Source organism: Haliaeetus leucocephalus, unplaced genomic scaffold (assembly GCF_000737465.1).
Source record: "Haliaeetus leucocephalus isolate CR32 unplaced genomic scaffold, Haliaeetus_leucocephalus-4.0 Scaffold2, whole genome shotgun sequence".
NCBI lineage: Eukaryota > Metazoa > Chordata > Aves > Accipitriformes > Accipitridae > Haliaeetus > Haliaeetus leucocephalus.
The window spans coordinates 5621971-5642353 of NW_010972438.1; the positions used below are offsets into that span (position 1 = coordinate 5621971).

The 20383-nt window shown below is 42.0% G+C and overlaps 1 protein-coding gene across 4 annotated transcripts in view; it reads left to right on the forward strand.

Annotated features, from left to right (window-relative positions):
- Window positions 1-17493, forward strand: part of FOXP1 (forkhead box P1) — a 342200-nt gene extending 324707 nt beyond the window's left edge. For all 4 annotated transcript variants that reach the window (XM_010570618.1, XM_010570610.1, XM_010570626.1 and 1 more), the window contains 4 exons: window positions 2731-2852; window positions 4972-5041; window positions 8668-8834; window positions 14755-17493. In XM_010570618.1, coding sequence (XP_010568920.1) covers window positions 2731-2852; window positions 4972-5041; window positions 8668-8834; window positions 14755-14899 — 504 coding nt within the window. In that variant the 3' untranslated portion in view covers window positions 14900-17493. The remainder of the gene's footprint in view (window positions 1-2730; window positions 2853-4971; window positions 5042-8667; window positions 8835-14754) is intronic.
- Window positions 17494-20383: the final 2890 nt, after the last annotated feature.

Below are 20383 nucleotides of genomic sequence, written 5' to 3' on the forward strand. Positions count from 1 at the left end.
AAAAGAGTGCAGAAATAAAGACCTTTAAAAAATGAATCTCTTTCCCAAAATGCAGTACAGCAGAGCCTGAGCAGTTATTAAAATAACAAACCCTTTCATTTACTGCATTCAAGCATGTTCAGGGTAATTTTTCTGCAAAAGTGGCTTGCATACAAATATTTTTAACAAGGTAAATATATAATCTTACAATAATAGCTCCTAATTTTTCTGTTAAGCTGATTGCTGGGGGAGCACTGTGAACTGGTTCTGACAGGTCAGAGGCAATGTCTGTTTGCTTTTATTTTTTGGAGTAATTTGCTGGCACTGAGTCGCAGCCATGAGGCACAGGCTGCAGGTGTGGCTCTGAAACGTTGGGGTATTGTTCAAATAAAACTGTTAGATAGCAAGAATCCAGAGGCAGGGGAAACAAAACAATTTTTTTCTGCGGTGAATTCCTTAAATAAGTGTTCACGTGTAACATAGAAAGCGAGGGCAACGCTTCATGGACATCTTGCAAATGCTCAGCTTGTCTGTCTGAACGTCTTCAGCAAGAGCCTGATCCAGCAGCCTTAACCGTCAATTGCACATTGACTTCAAGAGAACAAGAACAGACTGTAAAGTATTTCTCCAGCATTAAATTTATTTAAAGAAGAACACAAATATTTCTGCTCAGCCATGTATTTAGAGACTGTTTACAAACTCTGAGGACTCCCTTCGCTGAACTTTGCTGTGTGCGTTTGATCAACTGCTGTATGAACTACAAGATCAGCTTTCACTGGGGGAAATAGCGTTATTATTCTTACATTTTGCTCCAGACTTGACAGTGTTCCCATTTTCACAGGAAACTGCCTGAGTTACCCAGATGTGGGCCGGCAGCCCTGTGTCGGGTTGCACTAGTGCGGCACCCACCAGCAGTTGCTGAGCTGGCTGATTTTAGCCTGTAAGGTGTGGGGCGTTTGCATGTTTTTCGTCCACCTCAAAATCGGGGATTTTGCCAAAAATTTCAAAACTAGTGAAATCTGGAAGAGGTGGGAGAGGGAAAAAAAAAATCATTAAAAAAACAAGAACAGAAGAAAGTAAGGGCAGAAGGAAGCAGCCCTGATGGACAGGTTGACTTTCTGCTAGATTTCTGCCTTGCTGAGAGGAAAAGCATATCCAGGGTTTTTATTTCCACCAGTTCACAAGGAGATTAGTATGGAAAAGCCAAAGTGCCGGGATCGGGCACCTACAGCCAGAGGAGATGCGTTTGCACTCAAGCATCTGCTGAGCAAAGGCAGTTCGAGCCCTGAATCTTCCCCTGTACCAGAAACGGGAGTGTGGGGACTGTGCTAGGGATTGCAGAGAAACGGAAAAGTAGCAAAAGACTCTTAGCCTTCCCCTCCCAGGCACACACACCACTGCCTCTTAATTTACATGACAAATGCACTGTGCGTACCCTTTGTTTGCACAGTGATTTAGACATTCATGATTAGAGCTCCCTTTCACCATCCAGACCCGATGTTCATTAAAAAAAAAAAGACGACAACGACGACGGAAGGAAAAAAAAAATTGTAGTCTCTTGGTTGCCTAGACCCAGGCCATGTGTTTGGCTGGCATTGTGCCTGCTAACGAGTCAACCAGATTGACTAAATCAATGGTGCCAGTGATGATGGATGGAGTTTGTTCGCCTGCATATTTTCAGCAAATGGCTTCTTCTGTTTTCCCTGTTTACCGAGCCCCTTTCAGCAGCGCTGGGGACAAGCTCCATGTACAAAGCTGAGTGGCTTTGTATGAGGGTATTTGCTCAGAAAACTCATAAAACGAGGAGAGAGCATGGCACTCCATTTGAGGAATAACAAGGCTCTCGGCACCGTTTCAGGGGGAGCAGGGACAGAAAAGCCTCAGCTTGCCATGACAAAGTGAGGTGTCTCATTATGTTCGGCTTCAGCAAAGGTCTGCGCACGTCGGAAGGGTTGGCCGGGCTCATCTTTCCCCAGCGCCGAGCTGCAGAGAGGACATCTGAGCATCGGATGCCATGAGCGTGGGTCCCTCTGGGTGATGAGCTGTGGGGATATTATCACTTTGTTTCGGAGAGCCCTCCTCATGTTTTCACTTGGCAGAGGCTCAGATCAGTCAGTACAGTAGTCTGCCAGAAATAGGAGCCAACTTCCATATAAGAGCAAGCCGTGGAGGCAGGAGTCGGTGCCGTGTCGGCCGGTGGGGTGCTGCCGAGCCCCCAGTCCATGCTGTGGGTGTGGATGGAGGTTCAGCACCTGATTCGCATTAGCCCAGCTGTGGGAAGCCGCAGCAACACCAGCTCCAGTGCCTCTCTGCTAAATTGAGCTGTCTGTACTTACGTGAAATCCTTTCTGTTCTTTCTAACTGCTTTCTTTTCCAGGAGAGGAGAAGTTTCTCTTTGCAGAGCGTGTATATTTGTTTTGAAAATGTCTTAGCAATGTACTTGTGTTCTGTATGAAATGTGCTATATTATACAACGTGCATGCTTAAAATGATGGCTGTTCTCATTCACACTGGGGATAATTGATAAGAATAACTTGAATTTCTAATTTTGGGTTTAAGCTTTTATATTTATTTTGTCTTTGCAAAAATAAGATGTAAAGAGCTGGGGAAAGCGAACGGGTGTGGGGAGGGGAAGGGGCTTAACATTGCAAAATGAGGACTGTCACACTGACTGTGCTGCTGTTCTTGGACAATGATGAGCATTTTCTCATAGAAAGTTTTTGAATGTTTTCTCTTTTATACTTGCTGCAGAATGCAGTGCGTCATAATCTTAGTCTTCACAAGTGTTTTGTGCGAGTAGAAAACGTTAAAGGGGCAGTATGGACAGTGGATGAACTAGAGTTCCAAAAACGAAGGCCACAAAAGATCAGTGGGTATGTCCACCATGTTTGAACTTCTTAGCCTAGCTCGGATCATGCTTACAGTTTAACGTAGAGGCTTTTGGCTGCTAGCTGGTGTTAGACCAACCACAGGTGGTTTCGCATTGTTTCAGTTAAGGGAAACCAAGACAAACATCTCATCACTACTGTTTGTATGCCCACCAGTACCCTGACCCTGCTTGCTTGGTGTTTGTTGCATCACATGCTAGTAGCTTTTAGGTGGCAATGCATATTAACCCTCACAAACCATTTGCTTATGCTTATTGCATTTTATTTTCTTTTTCCTTTTCCCTGTATTTGATGTCTGTTCTGTCCCCGATCCCGTGTCCCTTTGTTTCCACTTCATCTCCTTTGCTGCTGCTCTTGTCCCAGGGTGCCATTCGCACCAACCTCTCACTGCATAAGTGCTTTATCAGAGTAGAGGATGAGTTTGGGTCCTTTTGGACTGTTGATGATGAAGAGTTTAAACGTGGCCGTCATATTCAACGAGGCCGTCCTCGAAAATACTGCCCTGATGAAAACTTTGGCGAGCTTGTTGCACAGTAAGAGCTTTTACTTGCTTTAATTTTTTTTTTCTGCTGTTGCTTTGCTTTGCATGATTTACCCATCTCATGTAGGCTTGCATTTCATGAAATAGTGACATCACCTTTGCTGCTAAAGAAACTAAATTTTTGGTTGTTATGTGTATTTTGTGTGTCCTACTCTGATAATCCAGATGCCTGTAGTAATAACTCTACTTTGACATGTTTGTTATAGCATTTGTTTATAGTGCAGTGTAGACTAAAATAATTACCCATGCTAGTGCAGATACGCTGCTGTAGACCTGTCAGGAAGACATATATATGCCAGGAAAGGCTTCAGATAAGTTTTAATTCTGATATTTTCCTTTGCTTTCAGTTGTATGCCTTGTTTTGCAACTCTTAATCAGAAATACAGTGATGTGCTTATAAGACAGAAACGCTGAATTAACTTTAAAAAGTTTGAAAGTGCAGTAAGACCAGCTGTAAAGATTATAATCAACAGGCCATCCTGTGTCTACAACAGCCACGCACAAATATTCCTGGGGTGCCCAAAGCAATTTTCTTTGACCTGTACTTGAAGGCCATCTCTCCAGGATGACTGATCCTTGCTGGTCCCTGTGGGAAGGGCTCAGTTAAGACTCTTCTCACCATGATTTATTCCCACATGAAAGAAAACAAAAATAAAAATGCCCAGTGAGTGATAAAACTTTGGACATGTTTTGCATTGGCACTACTTATCTAGTTTGTATTCAATTTTTTTTATCCCCCCCCTTCCCCCCCGCCCTCCAGTGGAACCAGTGGTATTTAGATGTCTGCTAAAGAGAGAGCGGGTATGCTTGGCATTCATTTTCCTCAAATCCAGCCCCTTACATAAACTTCAGATGACTAAAGTAAGGGTCCAAAATAGCACACCAGAATATTTTTTTATTGAAAGGGCCTTTAGGGCAGCATGTTGTTTTGCGTGGTCCGTACCGCTTCGCTGCGGTGCAGCAGTACCTGCCGTCACACCTCCAAGTCCACAACCCCAAACCGTTCGGGGCAATGGCATTGGCAGTCCTTCACCGGGGCCACTCGCTGTTTGCCTGGCAGGAAATAACACGGCTCAAATCCTGTCTCGTGGTGGTCCCCTGCTCCATAGCGAGGCACTCCGCTGCCAGCGACTTCGAGAATAATTTGCATGAAGTAGTATTTAAAATGTCCCGTGATGCTTTTGATCATAGCCTCCTCATGATGCACCTTTACATGGTAACTGGCTCCCAGACACGACGAATATTGGAGCATTTCTCCTGAACACAGCTAAAATGAGCAGAGATGCCAAGATGTGCTACTAACGCAGGGTAGTAGAACACATGGTGAGGTAACGTCGAGAGATAATGATGTTCCTTATTTAGTAAAGGCAAATATGATAACCATAGCCTAAAATGCAGATATTTTCTTTAAATTAAAAAAAAAAAAGAGAAACGAAAGAGAACTTGTGTGGAAAAACAGTCTCAGCTCTAGTTTTCTGGTGTGGGAGGAAGCATTACGTGCTTGAAATGCTCGCACAGAAGTTGGTTGCATTTAACTCTCCTTTTTATGTTTTTCTTATGCAGTAACCCTTCTCTTATTAAAAACATACAGACCAGCCACACCTACTGCACACCTCTCAATGCTGCTTTACAGGTAAGATTAATGACTGTAGCAAATATGCAACAGAGGCGTGTGTCTTCCCCACTCATTTCAAAATATATTAGCCTTGCTCTAATTAGATATTAAATTTTAATTCCGTTAAACTTTTTTCTTAAGTGCATAAAGCATCATAGTCCCTGGAGGCAAACACATATCAGGCTGCTTCAGCATTAGCTAGATGCTTAGCATTTTGAATATTGTGGCAAAAAAATTAAAAGTTCACTTATTAATATTTATCAGCAGTATCATAATTTCCATCCTCTTATTTCAGAATTTCACTTGAGGCAAAAATACCACAAGTGTAATTACTCTAGCACAGCTATTAATGTGCTGAATGATAGGATACTGCGGCACGTGACCTTCTATTGTTCATGGGTTTAAAGAGAAAGCAGATCATTTTTCCCCCTTTTCTTTTAAGGGCTATTTTTGCATATCTTCCTATTGTTGGTAAAAAATAAATGTCGCAGTTCCCATAGAAAAAAAAGATCTTTTTTATTGGTTTAAACTGTACTGTAATTGTAAGACAAAAATTCTGTTTTTTTCACGATGTAGAAATACACAAAGCGTAGGTGCACAATTAATAACTTGCAGCCTAAAAGTGTGCGCATCTCCAGCCCTTTTTCATGTGCTGTATATCAGGTTGGCATTTTTTTCCCCTCTCTACAAACTCCTGAGTCTATTTTAAAAACCCCAGGTAAAGTCAGTATTCGCTATATGAACCAAAGATACAAATGCATTACTGTGCCCTGAATTTGGGGGGGGGGGTAAGCCTGTTCCATATAGTGTGAATTAATCTGGGAGGCAACATCGAGCATGGTTGCAGCCTGGTTGGTTGTTGAGTGTCGCTTCTCGAGAAGTTTATTGATGGCCATGGATGTTTGCTTGGGCAACTGCGTTTTTAGCAGACTTCTCTTTTCAGAACCAAGAAACAGATTATTAGGAGAAAACCAATGTTCTGCATTTCTTCTAATTATTTGAGTTTATGTAGTAACTTCTGAAAAGCAAATGAAAGCATGTTTAAATGAAGCAACTGTAAATACCATTCATTAGTAACTTACTTTCCCTTGAGTCTTGTGAAGTGTGATTTTTAAAGACTGCTTTGTCTCTTGAATAGTATTAAGATTACAAGCACATTTTACATTCATGAGGCTGAAAGGCAAAAATGAAATGATCTTGCATTTCTTCATATTGTTAGCTATGTGACTAATTTCAATTAATATGCTTATCATACGGAACTGTTCGTGTTTTATTTCTGAAACACGTGTCATTGTCGTCATCTCCATCCATTCTTGTCTTTTGTGATAACCTCCAAACTGTTTCCATTTCCCACTTTTCCTGGAAGTGGCACGTACTCGTGCCCCCCATAGCATCATGTGAACTGAGTTGATGGAGAGAAGAGCTTGGGCCAGATTCGCTACCGCCAGTGTGGCCCCTATAATAAATGGGGGTGAGCAATACTCATTGCACTGAGACAGGTCCTCATTTAGGTTGAAAATACACCAGCAGGTTCCTCGCTCCTCTCCCCCACTGTTGGATTTTGGAAGCAAAATCCCAGTGGGTGCTCAGGTGCTGTACGGGGATTTGGGCGAAGCCGTGCGGGTGGCCAGTGCCGCATGGGCCGTTCAGACCTTGCTTGGGCAATAACCTTCCTCCTAGGACACACAAGGCCGCTTTACCTTCCAGTGCCTACGTTCAGTCTAATTAATAATTAACAAGCAGTGTTCCTCTGGCTTTTGCGGGCATCTGCAAAGACCGGCTCTTTGCACATCCCCGTGAGCACAGCGGCCGCCTCTCTGCAGGCTGGGGGACAGCACGATGTGCTACATGCCGCCAGGATGCCAGGCTGCGTTTTTCTTTTGCTGTGGGGTGGCAGAGGTGCCCATCTCCTTCACCCAGACCCCTCTGACATCTCCTCCGTTTTCCCTCGCGGCCAGGGAGAAGCAGCAGCTCTCTCCCGGCTCTGTGTGTGGAGGGTACGGGGACTCCAGGTCTCCCCAGCGCTCTCTTTTCCCAGCGGGTCGCCAGGGGCTCCCAAAACACCCCCCTCCCCTATTATTATCTTTATGGGAGATACTCCCCGTGTCCCACCTCTCCCCCAGTAAATTGCTTTACTGCAATTACAAGTTAACACTATGGGTGAAGAACTTGAGTCATTATTTTGCCAAGTGCAGGAAATGTGAACCATTCTTTGCATCCCCTAATCACAATGAGTTTGCCGGTTGTTGAATCAAGAAGATAAAAATAATCCTTCCCGTTAGAATAGCTTTTGTAATCACGTGTGACACATAGGGCTGCACATGGAGAGGTCAACATAAGGAAGAATAAAAGGGGCCATGCTCGTGAAGGTGCTGCAGTCAGGGCTGGTCGTGCCCCCCCCTTCCCATCCCATCTGCCCCCACCCCGGTCTCTGGCTGTGCTTGCCTGGGAACAGCTCTGCCAGGTCGGATGGCAACAAGCAAGGAGTTTTGTCCCACGAGAGCGTTCGGTGGGGAGTACATTTGCATGAATTCACCTCCCATGGGCAGGGTTTGCATCATGCAGACCCGGAGCCTGATGGATTTTTTGGCTCCACCGCCGCAGCCAGCTGACCTCCCCCCGTAGCAGGTCGAGCGCTGCCGAGCAAGCGTCTGTGGCTCTCGAGCGCTGACACGGCTCAGAGAGCTGCAGATGATGTCAGCTGGATCCGGCTGGGATGGGTGAAATGGTTAAATGTCCTTCAAGTCCCTGGGCGCTACAGCCTTGGAAAGCCATGCATCCCATCCCCGCCAAATGCTGGGCTCCTCCGGAGCTCGGGGCTTCTGCGCTCCCAGCACTGCTGCGCCGGGCACAGGACTGTGCCGTCAACATGAGCTAATGCTGACACACAGTAAATATTAGCAAGCAGAACGGTGGGAATCAGAAGGAAAATATTTAACAGTTCATTCTCTTCCTACAAAGATTTCCATTTAGAAAGTTAACTCCAGTGTGCCTCTGCATGGCATTTCTTTAGAACAAGGAAAAATTGAAATAAAATGGTGAGATCTGTAATAGCTAAGGTAAGAGCTGAGTTGCTGAGGCTTAAAAAAATCCACATGGACTGGTTCAGCTCTCAGATCAGTGCAACTCAGACTGATCCAGTTAGTGCTAACCACAGCTTCACACCTGTGTCATGAGAAAAAGCAAACTCAGTAATGCTGCCCTCCCACTTGGTGCCCAGTTGCTCTGGTAGGAAGGAGTTATCAGCTGAGTGACTTCTAATTTTTTTCCCTATTTCATTAAAAACAAAACCCAAACCCAGACCTCAGCCACAAAAAAACCCAAAGCCCCAAACATAATTTTGCAAAATCAAAGTAGGAAAAGGATGTTTTATTTTTTCCAGGGGGTGTAATTCCAAATAGGGAATGGAAAGCTCCATCTTCTCACAAGCCAATACAGCTATAAATGCTTAAACCCAGATGTAAATGATGTTAAATTTCCCTTGGTAGAATCAGGGTAATACCTATCAGAAAGCACAATATTTTAAAAAATGGTAATTGCAAATAATGTAAATGTGGAGAATGTTTTGGAATAAGCGAGCGTGTTGCGCAACGTATGAAAACATTAGTCATGGCTCTTCATATATTTGTTTGTGTCCTTGGCAGGCTTCAATGGCTGAGAACAGTATACCTCTATACACTACTGCTTCCATGGGAAATCCCACTCTGGGCAATTTAGCCAACGCGATGAGGGAAGAGCTTAATGGTGCAATGGAGCATACGAACAGTAACGGGAGTGACAGTAGTCCAGGACGTTCCCCTATGCAAGCAATGTAAGTACAGCAGAGGCGTGTGTGTAGCTCTAGGTGTTGTCCTACCATCTGCTGAAGTGTGACTCTGGAGACCTTCGCAGTTGGTTCCTGAGGTTCACGGGTGGAGCAGCAAGAGTAGACGTCTCCATGTGGGGACATGCTTAGGTTGATTAGAACATAAAAGGGCTGTTTACCAGTTTCCATAGAAAACCGATCAGCTCGATCCAGTCCCACAAGCACACAGAGCTGTGAAATTGTAAACTCGTTTGCAATTCTTTTCTTTAAAACTTGCAAAACCTCATAGGCAACTGCGTTTCTTGGAGAAGAAAATGTGATTTCTCCCCGCTTCAGTCCACACGACAAGCACGGCCAGTGGGGCAGAGCTGGGAAGTGGGCTTGTTTGGCGGGTCTGAAAAAACCCACTCGATGCACGACGGTCTTGCTAAGCATTAACGATGGCACACGTGAAGGTCTGTGTGATTTATAGATTGCTCTTAAAATATCAAAAGGAAAATTAATAGGAGCATTATAGCAACAGACGGCAGTATAATGAGTGCATACATAACCACATGAAGTAATGGGGGATCGCTGTCCCTGCTCAACGTGAATGGCACCCGGGCAGCGAGCTGGCGCAGGAAAGGGTAAGGCAGGAAGGGTGTGATGCCCCGATGGGTGTGTTCGGTATTTATGGGGTGACGGAGTGAGTTTGCAAAGCTGTAAACTCCCCCTTCCCCTCAAATTACAAACTGGGTAATTGGCGGCTGGTGAGGAAGCCAGAGTTTATAAGTCTTCTAGTTCTCTAAAAACTCTGCAGAGCAGTTGGCTACCTATGTGAGTGACCGTGCGCAAGAGCTGCGCTGCCTTTCTTCTGCCTGTTCCTTAAAACAGGCTGTAAAATTACTGGCTGACTTGCCACAGCTCACATTACGCATTAAAAAGAGAACTAATTTGTAGTCTTTTACTTCAAAGTAATTTGAATAAGGGATTTACAAAAGTAAGTCTAAATCAAAAAGTAGAAAAACATTAACCTAATACCATGATAGTAATTAGTTGTGAAACTAATTAGCATTTAATGGCAAAAAAGTTTCCCACCTGCATAATGTGTTGTCAGAGGGGAGGGGGCACGAAGGAATCTGAGGCTCTGGATACTTTGATATTGCAGCATTTTAAATCAGCGCACAAAGTGCTTTGAAAAAAAAAATCTTTAAAGATGGCAACATTCATTTTTAATTAATAATTAATTTAAACATTGTCTTTTACCATTTACTTCAAAACATTCAAATAATATGTTTAGCTTTTCCAGTGATTGTTTGTGCAGTATTAATTATCTCTCCCAAAGTAGCGTTGCATGACACACTTTCTGTCTCTCACAAACGGATTCATCTTGAGGCAGTTTTAGTCACAATTTGTTATCCTCTGCCCGTGACCACGTAGGGCCGGCGTGAAGGAGGAGTGGAGGGACGTGGCTTTTCTCCAGAAACAAGGCTTCTCCCAAGGGTTTCTCCTGGCCTAACAGACAGGGATGAACGTTTATGATGTTGCGTTAATCCAAGTAATTATTTTTTTGCAAGTTCAAGGCTAGTGTAGTTCATGCACTTCTCATTTCACCTAAGGTTTCGTTGTCTTTGAAGAGACTGCAAGGAGGGAAAAATAACCGAGTTGAAACAGGCTAGGACATCTTCCAGAACTGTGCATAGCCGTGGCCTTTGTTGCACTTAATAATCATCTCTTAGCACATTGATACCAAGGTGAGGGGCACAGAACAAATACTGGAGAGAGAGGAGGTCGGGGGGGAGGGATGCCTCATTTTCATTATTCACCAGAAAATCCAATTTTCTGTTGTAATATGGAAATGATTGTTTCCTGAGTGTTTTCATTTTCTCAGAATTGATAATATATGTGTTCTCTGCTGAACATTTCTTTTTGCGTAAGTAGAATGTGGCCGGGTGATGTTCCAATACCAGCCTCTGAGCTTCCCCATTAAAATGGTGTTTCTAAGTAGTTTGAGGGGATCTAAAGCCAGAACTCCATTCACATGTTGCAGTGTTTACCTTGTGTACTAAATAAAATTGTGAGTCAACAGCAGATTTCCAGACGCTGTGCAGCTTTTTATTTTCTGTAAGCCTGCTTTGTTAATGACATTTTCAGGTTTTTTCTCAGAACAGATTTCCTTGTCATAATGCAAATTATTTTTTAAACAATTTCAGTATATTAGAATAAATCAAGCTTTAAACTTTATTGTAAGGTTTAAAGGACCTTGTTAACATGACAGCTAAGAAGTCTAACACTTTAGCTGAAGTCTTATTACCGCGCCTTCGTTTCCTTTTTATGACACATTGAACCACGGCTAGGTGGTTGGTTTTTTTTTCCTTCCTTCTTTCTCCCTCCTTTTGAAACACTAGAAAGTAGTCGCATAATTACAGCTTGGGGACATAACACTTTCATCCTGATATGCTCCAAAGGTAGCCACAAAGCAAACTACTCCATGCTGTGTGCACCACCAGAACTCAGTGGCTTTAAACAACAGTCAGCTTTATTAAAAACTCCTCTGTTCCCAGAGTGGACAAACAAAAGAATTACTCAGATGTGAAAAGAAGGGGAATCTTGTGTTCAGCAAGGTTATTTATTGTTAACCCCTTCTGGAGTCTTAGGCATCTACTTAAAAGGAATGTGCTGAAATTCTGCTACTATGAAAACTGAAGTGGGAAACCCTTTCTTTTTTTTTTCTTTCTCTCCCTGCCCTCCTCCCCCCCTGCTTTTTTTTTTTTTTGCCTAGCCCAGCATTTACCTTTTCTGTAATTCTAAGAGACTGAATTATTTAGTCTCTAAAGGAAGTTTTTGTTCCCCAGTTTGGGATTTTGGTGAGGTGGTAAATAGAGATTCAGATTTACTTGAGAGATATGAAAGTCTCCCTTTGCCTTTGAGCTTATTTAAGCTTATTTATTTCAGTTGCTCTGAAATGTTTGAGCAAAATCACGGATTCAGTAAGGTTTCCTCCTCAAATGCCACTTTGTGGTTACAGCTGACAGAGTGCACAAGTAGTTGAATTTTTTTGTTGTTCTCCATGCAGATCTCTCCCCAGGGGGTTGTAGTACCCAGATAACCCTCCTAATTTGGGGGATGGAGTTTTTGCCAGGCTCGCTGTCTGATGTTTGTGCAACACGTGAGCTGCTGGCGGAGGCTGGCATGGCTGTGCCTCCCCGTGGCTCTGTGGCCCTCTCTGGCTTTGTCTCACTCGGGGTCGAGCAGCCCTTTTCAGAACTTGGTGCTTGCTTTGCTTCTCACTCCTGGAGTTTTGGGTTTTTGACTTCTGGGAACCACACCAAACCTCAAAGAGAAACTCAGTTAAAACCACCTGGTTTCACCTGCTTTCATAACAAAACCAGAAGGGGAGCAGAGTTTGCTTTGGAAAGGTTCAGGGACCTTTGAAAGAGCTTTCACAGCATTTTGGGTGGTTGCAAGCCCAGCGGGTACCTATCTTTATCTGCTGGCACCGGTTCACTTCTGCCCTCTGGCCAAGCGCGAGGTGGTACAGGGATACGGTGGGACACCGAGACGTGGCCCCTGAGCAGCCTTTGGAGAAACTCCCGTCCATGTGCCAAGGCCACCTCTGCTGCATGTGACGTGCCTTCTCCTCTCTCCTTTGAAAATTTCCTATCTGTGTTTTCAAAAATAATACTTTAAAAAAACAAAACACAAAAATAAGCCCAGCAGCAGCATCCAAACCAGAAAGCCAACAAGCAAGCCTTAAATTAAAACAGCAGTAAAAAAGATCACTGCCATAAAGGTCGAGTAGCACACACTTTATTGGTCTCTATGTGTAGCTGCTCTTTCCCCCTTTTTCTTCTGTTTTTCGTTTCACGTTTTCTCCCAAGTGAGGGGCCCCACAGCCTATTCATAATACAAGTTTTTCTAGTTGCAAATAATCAGCACGGTTTCACATTGGCTAGTGCCATGCGCCACCGGGACAGTTAGCACATGCACACCTCTGAGATGACAATCCACTCGCGAGACTTCTTATATGCATAGGGTAATTCTTAACCTCTGATATTTGAATCATCTCCTCCCAGTCTTTTTTTTTTTACCCTTCCTTTTTCAATAATTAGGTCAAAATTGTACGAGTAATGTCTCGTAATTTTTGCAAAAATTATGCGACATGCAGAGGAACCTCTTAGCTCCCAGGGATGTGTTGATAGGACATGTATTTGTGAATTTGAAGGAAAAAGCGTTGTGTTCAGGGATGCTGCAGCACTTCTCCCCACCCTTCCTTTGTTGGATGGGTTGGAAGGTGCAGTTAATACTTAAGTATTGATCTAGCACTTTAAAACTCAAGAAGTTGAAATATGCAGGGACTTGAAAGGCATTCACAGCTCACATTAGAAATGCCTGTAGTCAGCAAGTTAGATGCTTCCTAAACTGATCCAGGCTCAAGCCGAAATAAATAAATAGGGTGCGGTACAGCTTTGCACGCTGGACAAGGGTCTAACTGGTTCTCCCAGGTCCCTTGAAGTAAGCAAGATTACCTTTGGCTTGTATGCAGATACCGAGTGCATTTTCCCTGTTCGGTGATTTATTCTTGCTGTCCATCAGTGCAACGGAGTACAAACAGTATTGTCGTTCCTATCCACACAAAACATAAAATAAAATGCAGCTATTTTAAATCATTCGTTTTAAAGCAAAGCTGCGCAAGGAGAGAAAAAGTTCTTAGAATGAAGGTTTGCGCTTCAGGCTACGTTTTCACATAGCCTGCATGAAAGGGTTAAATCAGCCCGCGTGGAGATAAAACAAGGCTCTAGGAGGTGGATATCAACTCAATGAGAGACAGAGTGGGACTTGAACTCATTAACACTTTATTTTAAGGGATTGCCTACAACATCAATTATTTAGGAAGCAAACAGGGTCTCCATTGCTGTGTCGCATTATTAATACTTGGTAATGTCAATAAAATCCTACTTTCCTATAAAGTCCCACCAACAAGACACTATTGACTCACATGGCTATTTTACATTTCAAAAGCTGCCTAACAAAAAAAAAAAAAGGGAAAAAAAGGTAATTTGTATTTGTATAGGATTTGTTGTAAATATGATTTACGAACAACATTTTTCAATTGTTATCTTACCCGTTTTGAATGACCAAGCCCCGTTCCCCTGCGGGTTATTCATGTGCTATGCCGTAATGAGAAATTTGGCAGATCTCATCTCTTTAGTACATCCTTGTGCCCACCATGAGCTGGGGATCATGTTCTGCCTTGTTTACAGCTGACAGTGTTATTATTCTCGTTAGGACTGTGCTTTCTTATCATATTGTTGTGTTGAGCGAGCCTTTTCCTCTCTGTTTGTGTTTCCTGGCAGGGCTTTTCTTCCCTTATTGACAGTTTGTAAAAATATGCATTAATTTGGAGTTTAAAGCATGTATCATGGTGTCTCTTTGCTGTGTTTGCTTGAAGTTGATTAATGATAGAACCTCACTTGGGGTCGTCCTCTGGAGAGTTGTCTCACAGGTTCTGCATGTTAACGAGAGACGCCGCACACACAGCGAGCGATGATTAGCCCAGCCTCCGCCGGCTCGGCGGGCTGACAAACTGCTGCTTTGCTGTTTGGATGCTTATTCCGCTTATTTATCCAAAGATTGTATTAATCAACTTAATATGTCAGCTGAGAGCATTTTCTCTCGATCCCAAGACAGAAACCCTGTGGAGGTTCTCCTCCCAGAGTGTTTTCTCAGGGAAGTTGAGCTCTGCCTGCCTGGCATAGCCTTCGCTTGGCTTCAGTGGCTGTCGCAGAAGTGGAGGGTCTTCTCCTTGGTGACTTGGAGCTCTTAGACCTGGCACACCAAGTCTGAACCCCCAAACCGCCTCGCCTTTCTCCGCAAACCACCTGAGCTGTCAAAGCCGTTTTTTGAACTAGCAACTTGCTGATTGACCATGTTTTCATTTTTCCAGGCACCCCGTGCATGTCAAAGAAGAACCGTTAGACCCAGATGAAAATGAAGGCCCGCTATCCTTAGTGACAACAGCCAACCACAGTCCAGATTTCGATCACGACAGAGATTATGAAGATGAACCTGTAAATGAGGACATAGAATGAGTATGTCTGACATCGTTATCCTGAGAATGAAGATTGGAAGAACACGTCAAACTTAGCTGTGAAATCTCTCCATTATTGTACAGTCTGGAGGATTCTCAGTCCACTTTGACAACTATGAAATATGTTAACTCTTAGTGCCATCAAGTATCCCATTTGGGAGTATTTTTGATTTTTCTACTTTTTGTTGAAAAAAGGAATTTGTACTCTGTGCATTGGATGGACTTGTTTGGTACTTGGGATTTTCCTCTCTTACAGTCAACATCAGTGTTGTAAATTTGCTAAACTGATTCACTTGCATTTAGCAGCCAGCTGTGGACTGCAGGTCCTGCCAATTTTGGACACTTGAGGACATCAAACTGAGCATGTACACCTGAACTGCAGATCAAGTCTTTGCCCAGATTTTAAGGATTCCAATGGACAACATATTTGCACAGTACTGCATGTTGATTATCACTGCCTTTACTCCATTTTTTTTTGGTTTTTTTGTTGGTTTCTTTTTTTTTTTTTTTTTTTTTTGCTTCCATTTGGGATGGGGAAGGCCTGTGTGTGCACGTGTGTGGATATGTGTGTGTGTGTGTGAGCGTGTATATCGGGGAGGGGTTAAAAGAAAAAATTATCCCAAACTTTTTAATGTATTGCTTTTATTCCCCCCGCCCCACTTCTCCTCTACCATTTTAAGTTCTGACCTCAGGCCTCATCTGGGCCCAGGGCCTCTCGGAGGCTTCAACGTTTTCTGTACTTTGTGATGAATGTTAATAGGTGTTTTTATTATACGAAGCTGAATGTCATTGAATTGTTTGTAGTTTTTTCTGTCATTCATTCCAGTTTCCTTCAGATGCCACCATGTTTTCTTTAGCTATGGAAAACATTCCATTTTGGTGTCTCCTTTTTTTGCTGTTGTTTTTTGAAAAGGTCCCAAATGCTGCACTATACATGTGGAAGGGTTGTCCAACGGAGAGAGAGGAACGAAGTACTGCAAGAATGAGAATGAATGACAGATGAACATAGAAACACTGTAGGAAGCAACACAGATTCATTCCACAAAGCAGTATTTTTAATATATTTTTTTTTTTTGGTTTGGGTTTTGTTGGGGGTTTTTGGGGGGTTTTTTTGGCAGCAACGGTGAATATTAGCAAATGCCACAAAATTGAACAGCACAAAGAAATATATGCAGCACCAACAGAGTTCACTTTTATTAGAGGATGAATAAGTACAGTGGCAGGTTCTCGGATGTTTAACACGAGTTCTAATGGGTCAACAAATCTTTCTGGAATATCTAAGATTACCGAGATGGGCACCTATACATTTATTATTACAATTTTTTTTATTTTTTTTATTTTTGCATTTGCATTTGCAAATAGTGGTTGGAAAGATGACTTCATTAAATTGTTATTGTACGTGGTGATGTTTCACGGTTAAACATCAGTTCAGGATTGCTTGGTGGCATTAATCTGTTTGAATACAAATTAGATTTCAGATTGAACTTGTTACGGGAGTTAATAAGGACGGAGCCCCACTAATGCTAAAGTGTTAATTTTCAGCTGTGCAAATCCAGTACTGCAGTTAAGATTGTTATGCAATATTACACCAGCCAGTATGGAAACCTCGCCGTAGGAGACAGGAGATCTAGGAGAGAATTCGTGCCGGGGCTTGTTAGGCAAAACTGGCAAGGCTCTTCAAAGCAAACATGACATACAAAATTTGTTGCGATAGGTCAGTAAACCTCGGTCACCAAACACCTAAACATTTTCATTTTACAACCACTTTTCAGTCACTCATTTATTTATGTAGGACTGTAGGTTTTTTATTATTTCAAAAAGCCTTTCAGAGCTTAATTTATATTCTTCTTTGTACCTTTTTTTCCTAAAATTACCAAAGATATTACACAAAGGTAAATTATGTTCTCTGTTATATGCTTTATCTTATGAAGCCAAATATCCTCTTATTGTTGATCAAAGGAGGTTGAAGAATTTAGAGGGAAATGACAAGATGTGGGCTATTGCTAACCTGAGAGGGAAACTGCTCCTTTATTCTAGAAAATTTAGAAGGCCAAGTAGATGTCTGAACCAAAGTTGTTACTTTTTATTTGCAATTCTTTACAGTGACCAAAACGAAAGTCTGTAAAGAGGAATTGAGGAGAGCTTTTGAGGCTAAAACTAGGAATCAGTGTTGCTGGTGGAGCTATGAGAAGGGAGCTGGAGAAAGCAAAGACACAGTTATTTCGCGGAAAATTAGAGTATCAGATAAAGGAGGCAGTTTAATAAAATACAGAAGAGAACAGAAAAGCTCCCACAATTTAACTGGACCACATAATAGTATTTCTAGAATTAAATGAAAAAAAAAAAAATTTTCTTGGTCTTTGGTTCTACAGATTGTGTGCCACTTCTGTTTCGGGACTGTGCTAGGATGACTGCTTTAATTTTGGTTGATCTTGGCACATTTGCTCAGTTTTGTTTAGTTTTTGGTCAGCATTTTTCATAAGGAAGTAACACTCCTGTCCACTCATAAGCTTTGGTACAAAAAAATTTATTGGCAGTTACTTTTATAAAACTCAACTCTGCTTTCTGTTTCAAAAGACAAAAAAAAAAAAAGAAGAGAAAAAAAGGGCAGTCTGTGGTCATTTGAAACATTTTTTTGTTTTGTTTAAATTATATCCAGGCAGCTTCGTGACGTGCCGGCGGTAGCCAGATGGGGATCATGAGAATTGAGCCCTGTGCTTCTAAACTGAGTGGTTTTTGCTGGTTAGTTCGGTATTCAGAAGGGGATAAAAATCTGGTAGATTAGTTCATTCTCAGCATGTGTAGCTAGACATGAGTAAAGATAACAGCATGAGAAACTGTTAGTACGCATACCTCAGTCCAAACTGTTAGGGAATGAGTAAATAAAAAATACATTTCACTCAGTTGCACTTAGTTGTATGTCTTGCATGCTTAGTCTAAAGACTGTAGCAAAAATAAAAAAAATAAAAAAAGAGAAAAAGAAATAAAAAATTAGATTTTAACATATCTGGCAGGTGTCGCAGCCTTGCAGAAGAACCAACTGAAAATCTCAGGCTTTACATCAAGCAAACTTCACTATGATTTTTACAATTCTGATTCTGTATCCCTTTGGATATACAGTTGCTTCTTTAGGGAGGGGTTTATTATGTTGTACATATATATCCCACTGTGTCTGTGTGAGCCTTTGTCTTTTGGGGGGAGGGTGGGGAGGGAGGAAAAGGTGGAAAGGTCCTTTTTTTAGATATCATTCCTCAAAAGGAATAAATGCAGACCTGTTTGTCAAAACACCTTTTGCTTTTTGTGCAACTGCTTTATATTAACTATACTAAAAAAAATAGCTTTGAAAAAAAAAAACTACTGTATGTAATGGAATTGCAGAATACGCTGCACATGTATTTTATTTAGTTATCCTTGCTTTAAGAATATTGGATGACATTTGCTGACATGTGGGAGAAAATCCCTGACTTTTTTTTTCAGCTTTTAAATTGTAACATAGTTGACAGATTTTTTTTTTTCTCCTGTTATCATTGATCCAAGCATTTTTGTACAGTTTTTGTGTTTAAGCTGTTTTTTTGATACTTTCCCACCCCTTCTGTTATCTTACCACTGCCTTTTCTGGCTGTCTTAAACAAAGTTCATATATTTGAAAGGAAAAAAAAAAAAAAAGTCATTTAAAAAAAAAAAGTTTTTCTCCTGCTGCAGTAAATATTTTGCATGATGAATTCCAGGGTCACACTTTCAAAGTTTATCAGTGAAGTAGTGATTAATAATGGGGAGTGTCAAACTATTGAACTTTTGTATAAAAAAAAAAAAAAAACTTTACAAGGTGCCAAGATGTAAAGACAATTTGTTACATGTTTTTTTTCTCAAAGAAAAGCGTACATTATGAAAGTAGTACCATGTATCAGGTAAATCGCTGTCAGGAATGAGAGTCAAAGCCTTCCTTGTCCACAAAAAAAAAAAAGTTTGTAAATGTAAAACCTGTTAGGTTTCTGCATTCAACTAGAAGTGAAATGAAAAATCAAGGCTTATGTAGAATAAGTGACCACAAAAAACGATTACCTTTTTGATTCTCACTCGCAAGAGTCCCGTTGCAGGTCCTGCACCTCCCCTCTCCTGGAGCTCCCGCTTTGGGAAGAGGGCGGGGCAGGGATTCTGGTTCTACAAATATTGCAGATCATTAGATATTTTATATATATACATACATAAATATATATATATAAAGTTTTTAAAAATAATTTTGAACTATTGTAGTTTTCAGATCGCCAGTAATCTCACATTCATTATAGCATGGAAAAAAAATGTGTTTAAACTCTTTTGAAATCCTTTGGTACCTTTGGTTAATGAACTCAGAGTGAGTTTTTAGATGTTTCAGAAGTCATTTAGTATTCTAGTCTTGCGAGGTGAATTTGCAGTTAACGACTGCATTTTAATGGGCCCAGAACAGGTAACAAAGTATCTTCTACCCATAAGCCTTGATGAAAATGGTACAGTCCAGACTGTTAGCATGGTGCTTTGTGTGTATGTGCTGCCAGTAACAAGATTTTTTTTTTTTTTGATAAGGCATAAAAGAAACTCATTCCTTACATCAACTGTAATTCCATCATTCCATGTCTGTTGATACAGACAATAAAAAATGTTGTGTAGTCAGTACTAATTACTGACATTATAGCATTCTCAAATGCAATAAAAATGCTGGTTGTTCACACTGGTAATGCAAGTTGCCATGTCCTAAGTTTTTGTTTTGTTCCCCCCTCCCCAATGACACCCGTGTCGCATCCCCTGAGGCCCCGGGCCCCAGCGCTGATCCATGGAGCAGCTGGTTGTATCTCACCCATGTCCCAGCACGGTCGTGGACAGTGTCATCGCTCTCCTTGTGGTTGGTCTCCCCCAGCCACATCCAATTGCAGGAGATTTTAGCGACGGTCTCACGGCTGGTCTGGACGGGGCAGTCGTTTGAGGCTTGAGCACTGGAAGCAAGGAAGACGCCGTCATTCAAAGAATTCGTCTGCTTTTCCAAGAAAGTCCATCAGCACTTGACCATTAGGGTCACAGGGAGTTGAGGGTATTTGCTTTCTCATCGGACTCTACTTCAGAGGGGAGAACGTGGAAGAAGAGGTTTGGAGCCTCATCCTGCAGATCCTTCCAAGTGCAGTGCCCCGATGGGAGCTGCGCTGCTGGCTTCAGTAGGAAGGGTTGGACCCGCGTTGTACGGACGCGAAAAGGGGATTGCAGGGTCAACCTCTTGGTCCACAAAACCATGAGGAGCAAAGTCCCGAGTCGCACTGTCACCCGAGACAAACTTTAAAGGAGAAACCCACCTTCCTTTCTTTCGAGTAAGCACGCATTTATTTTCTTCATCAAGTTCTAGAAAGAAAAATAAAATGTTTAATAACTAGCATTAGCAGCAAACTGAAATTTCAGAGGAGAGATTTTTCATGAATAATTCATTAAAATTTCACATCTGCAAGATTAGTCATCCAAA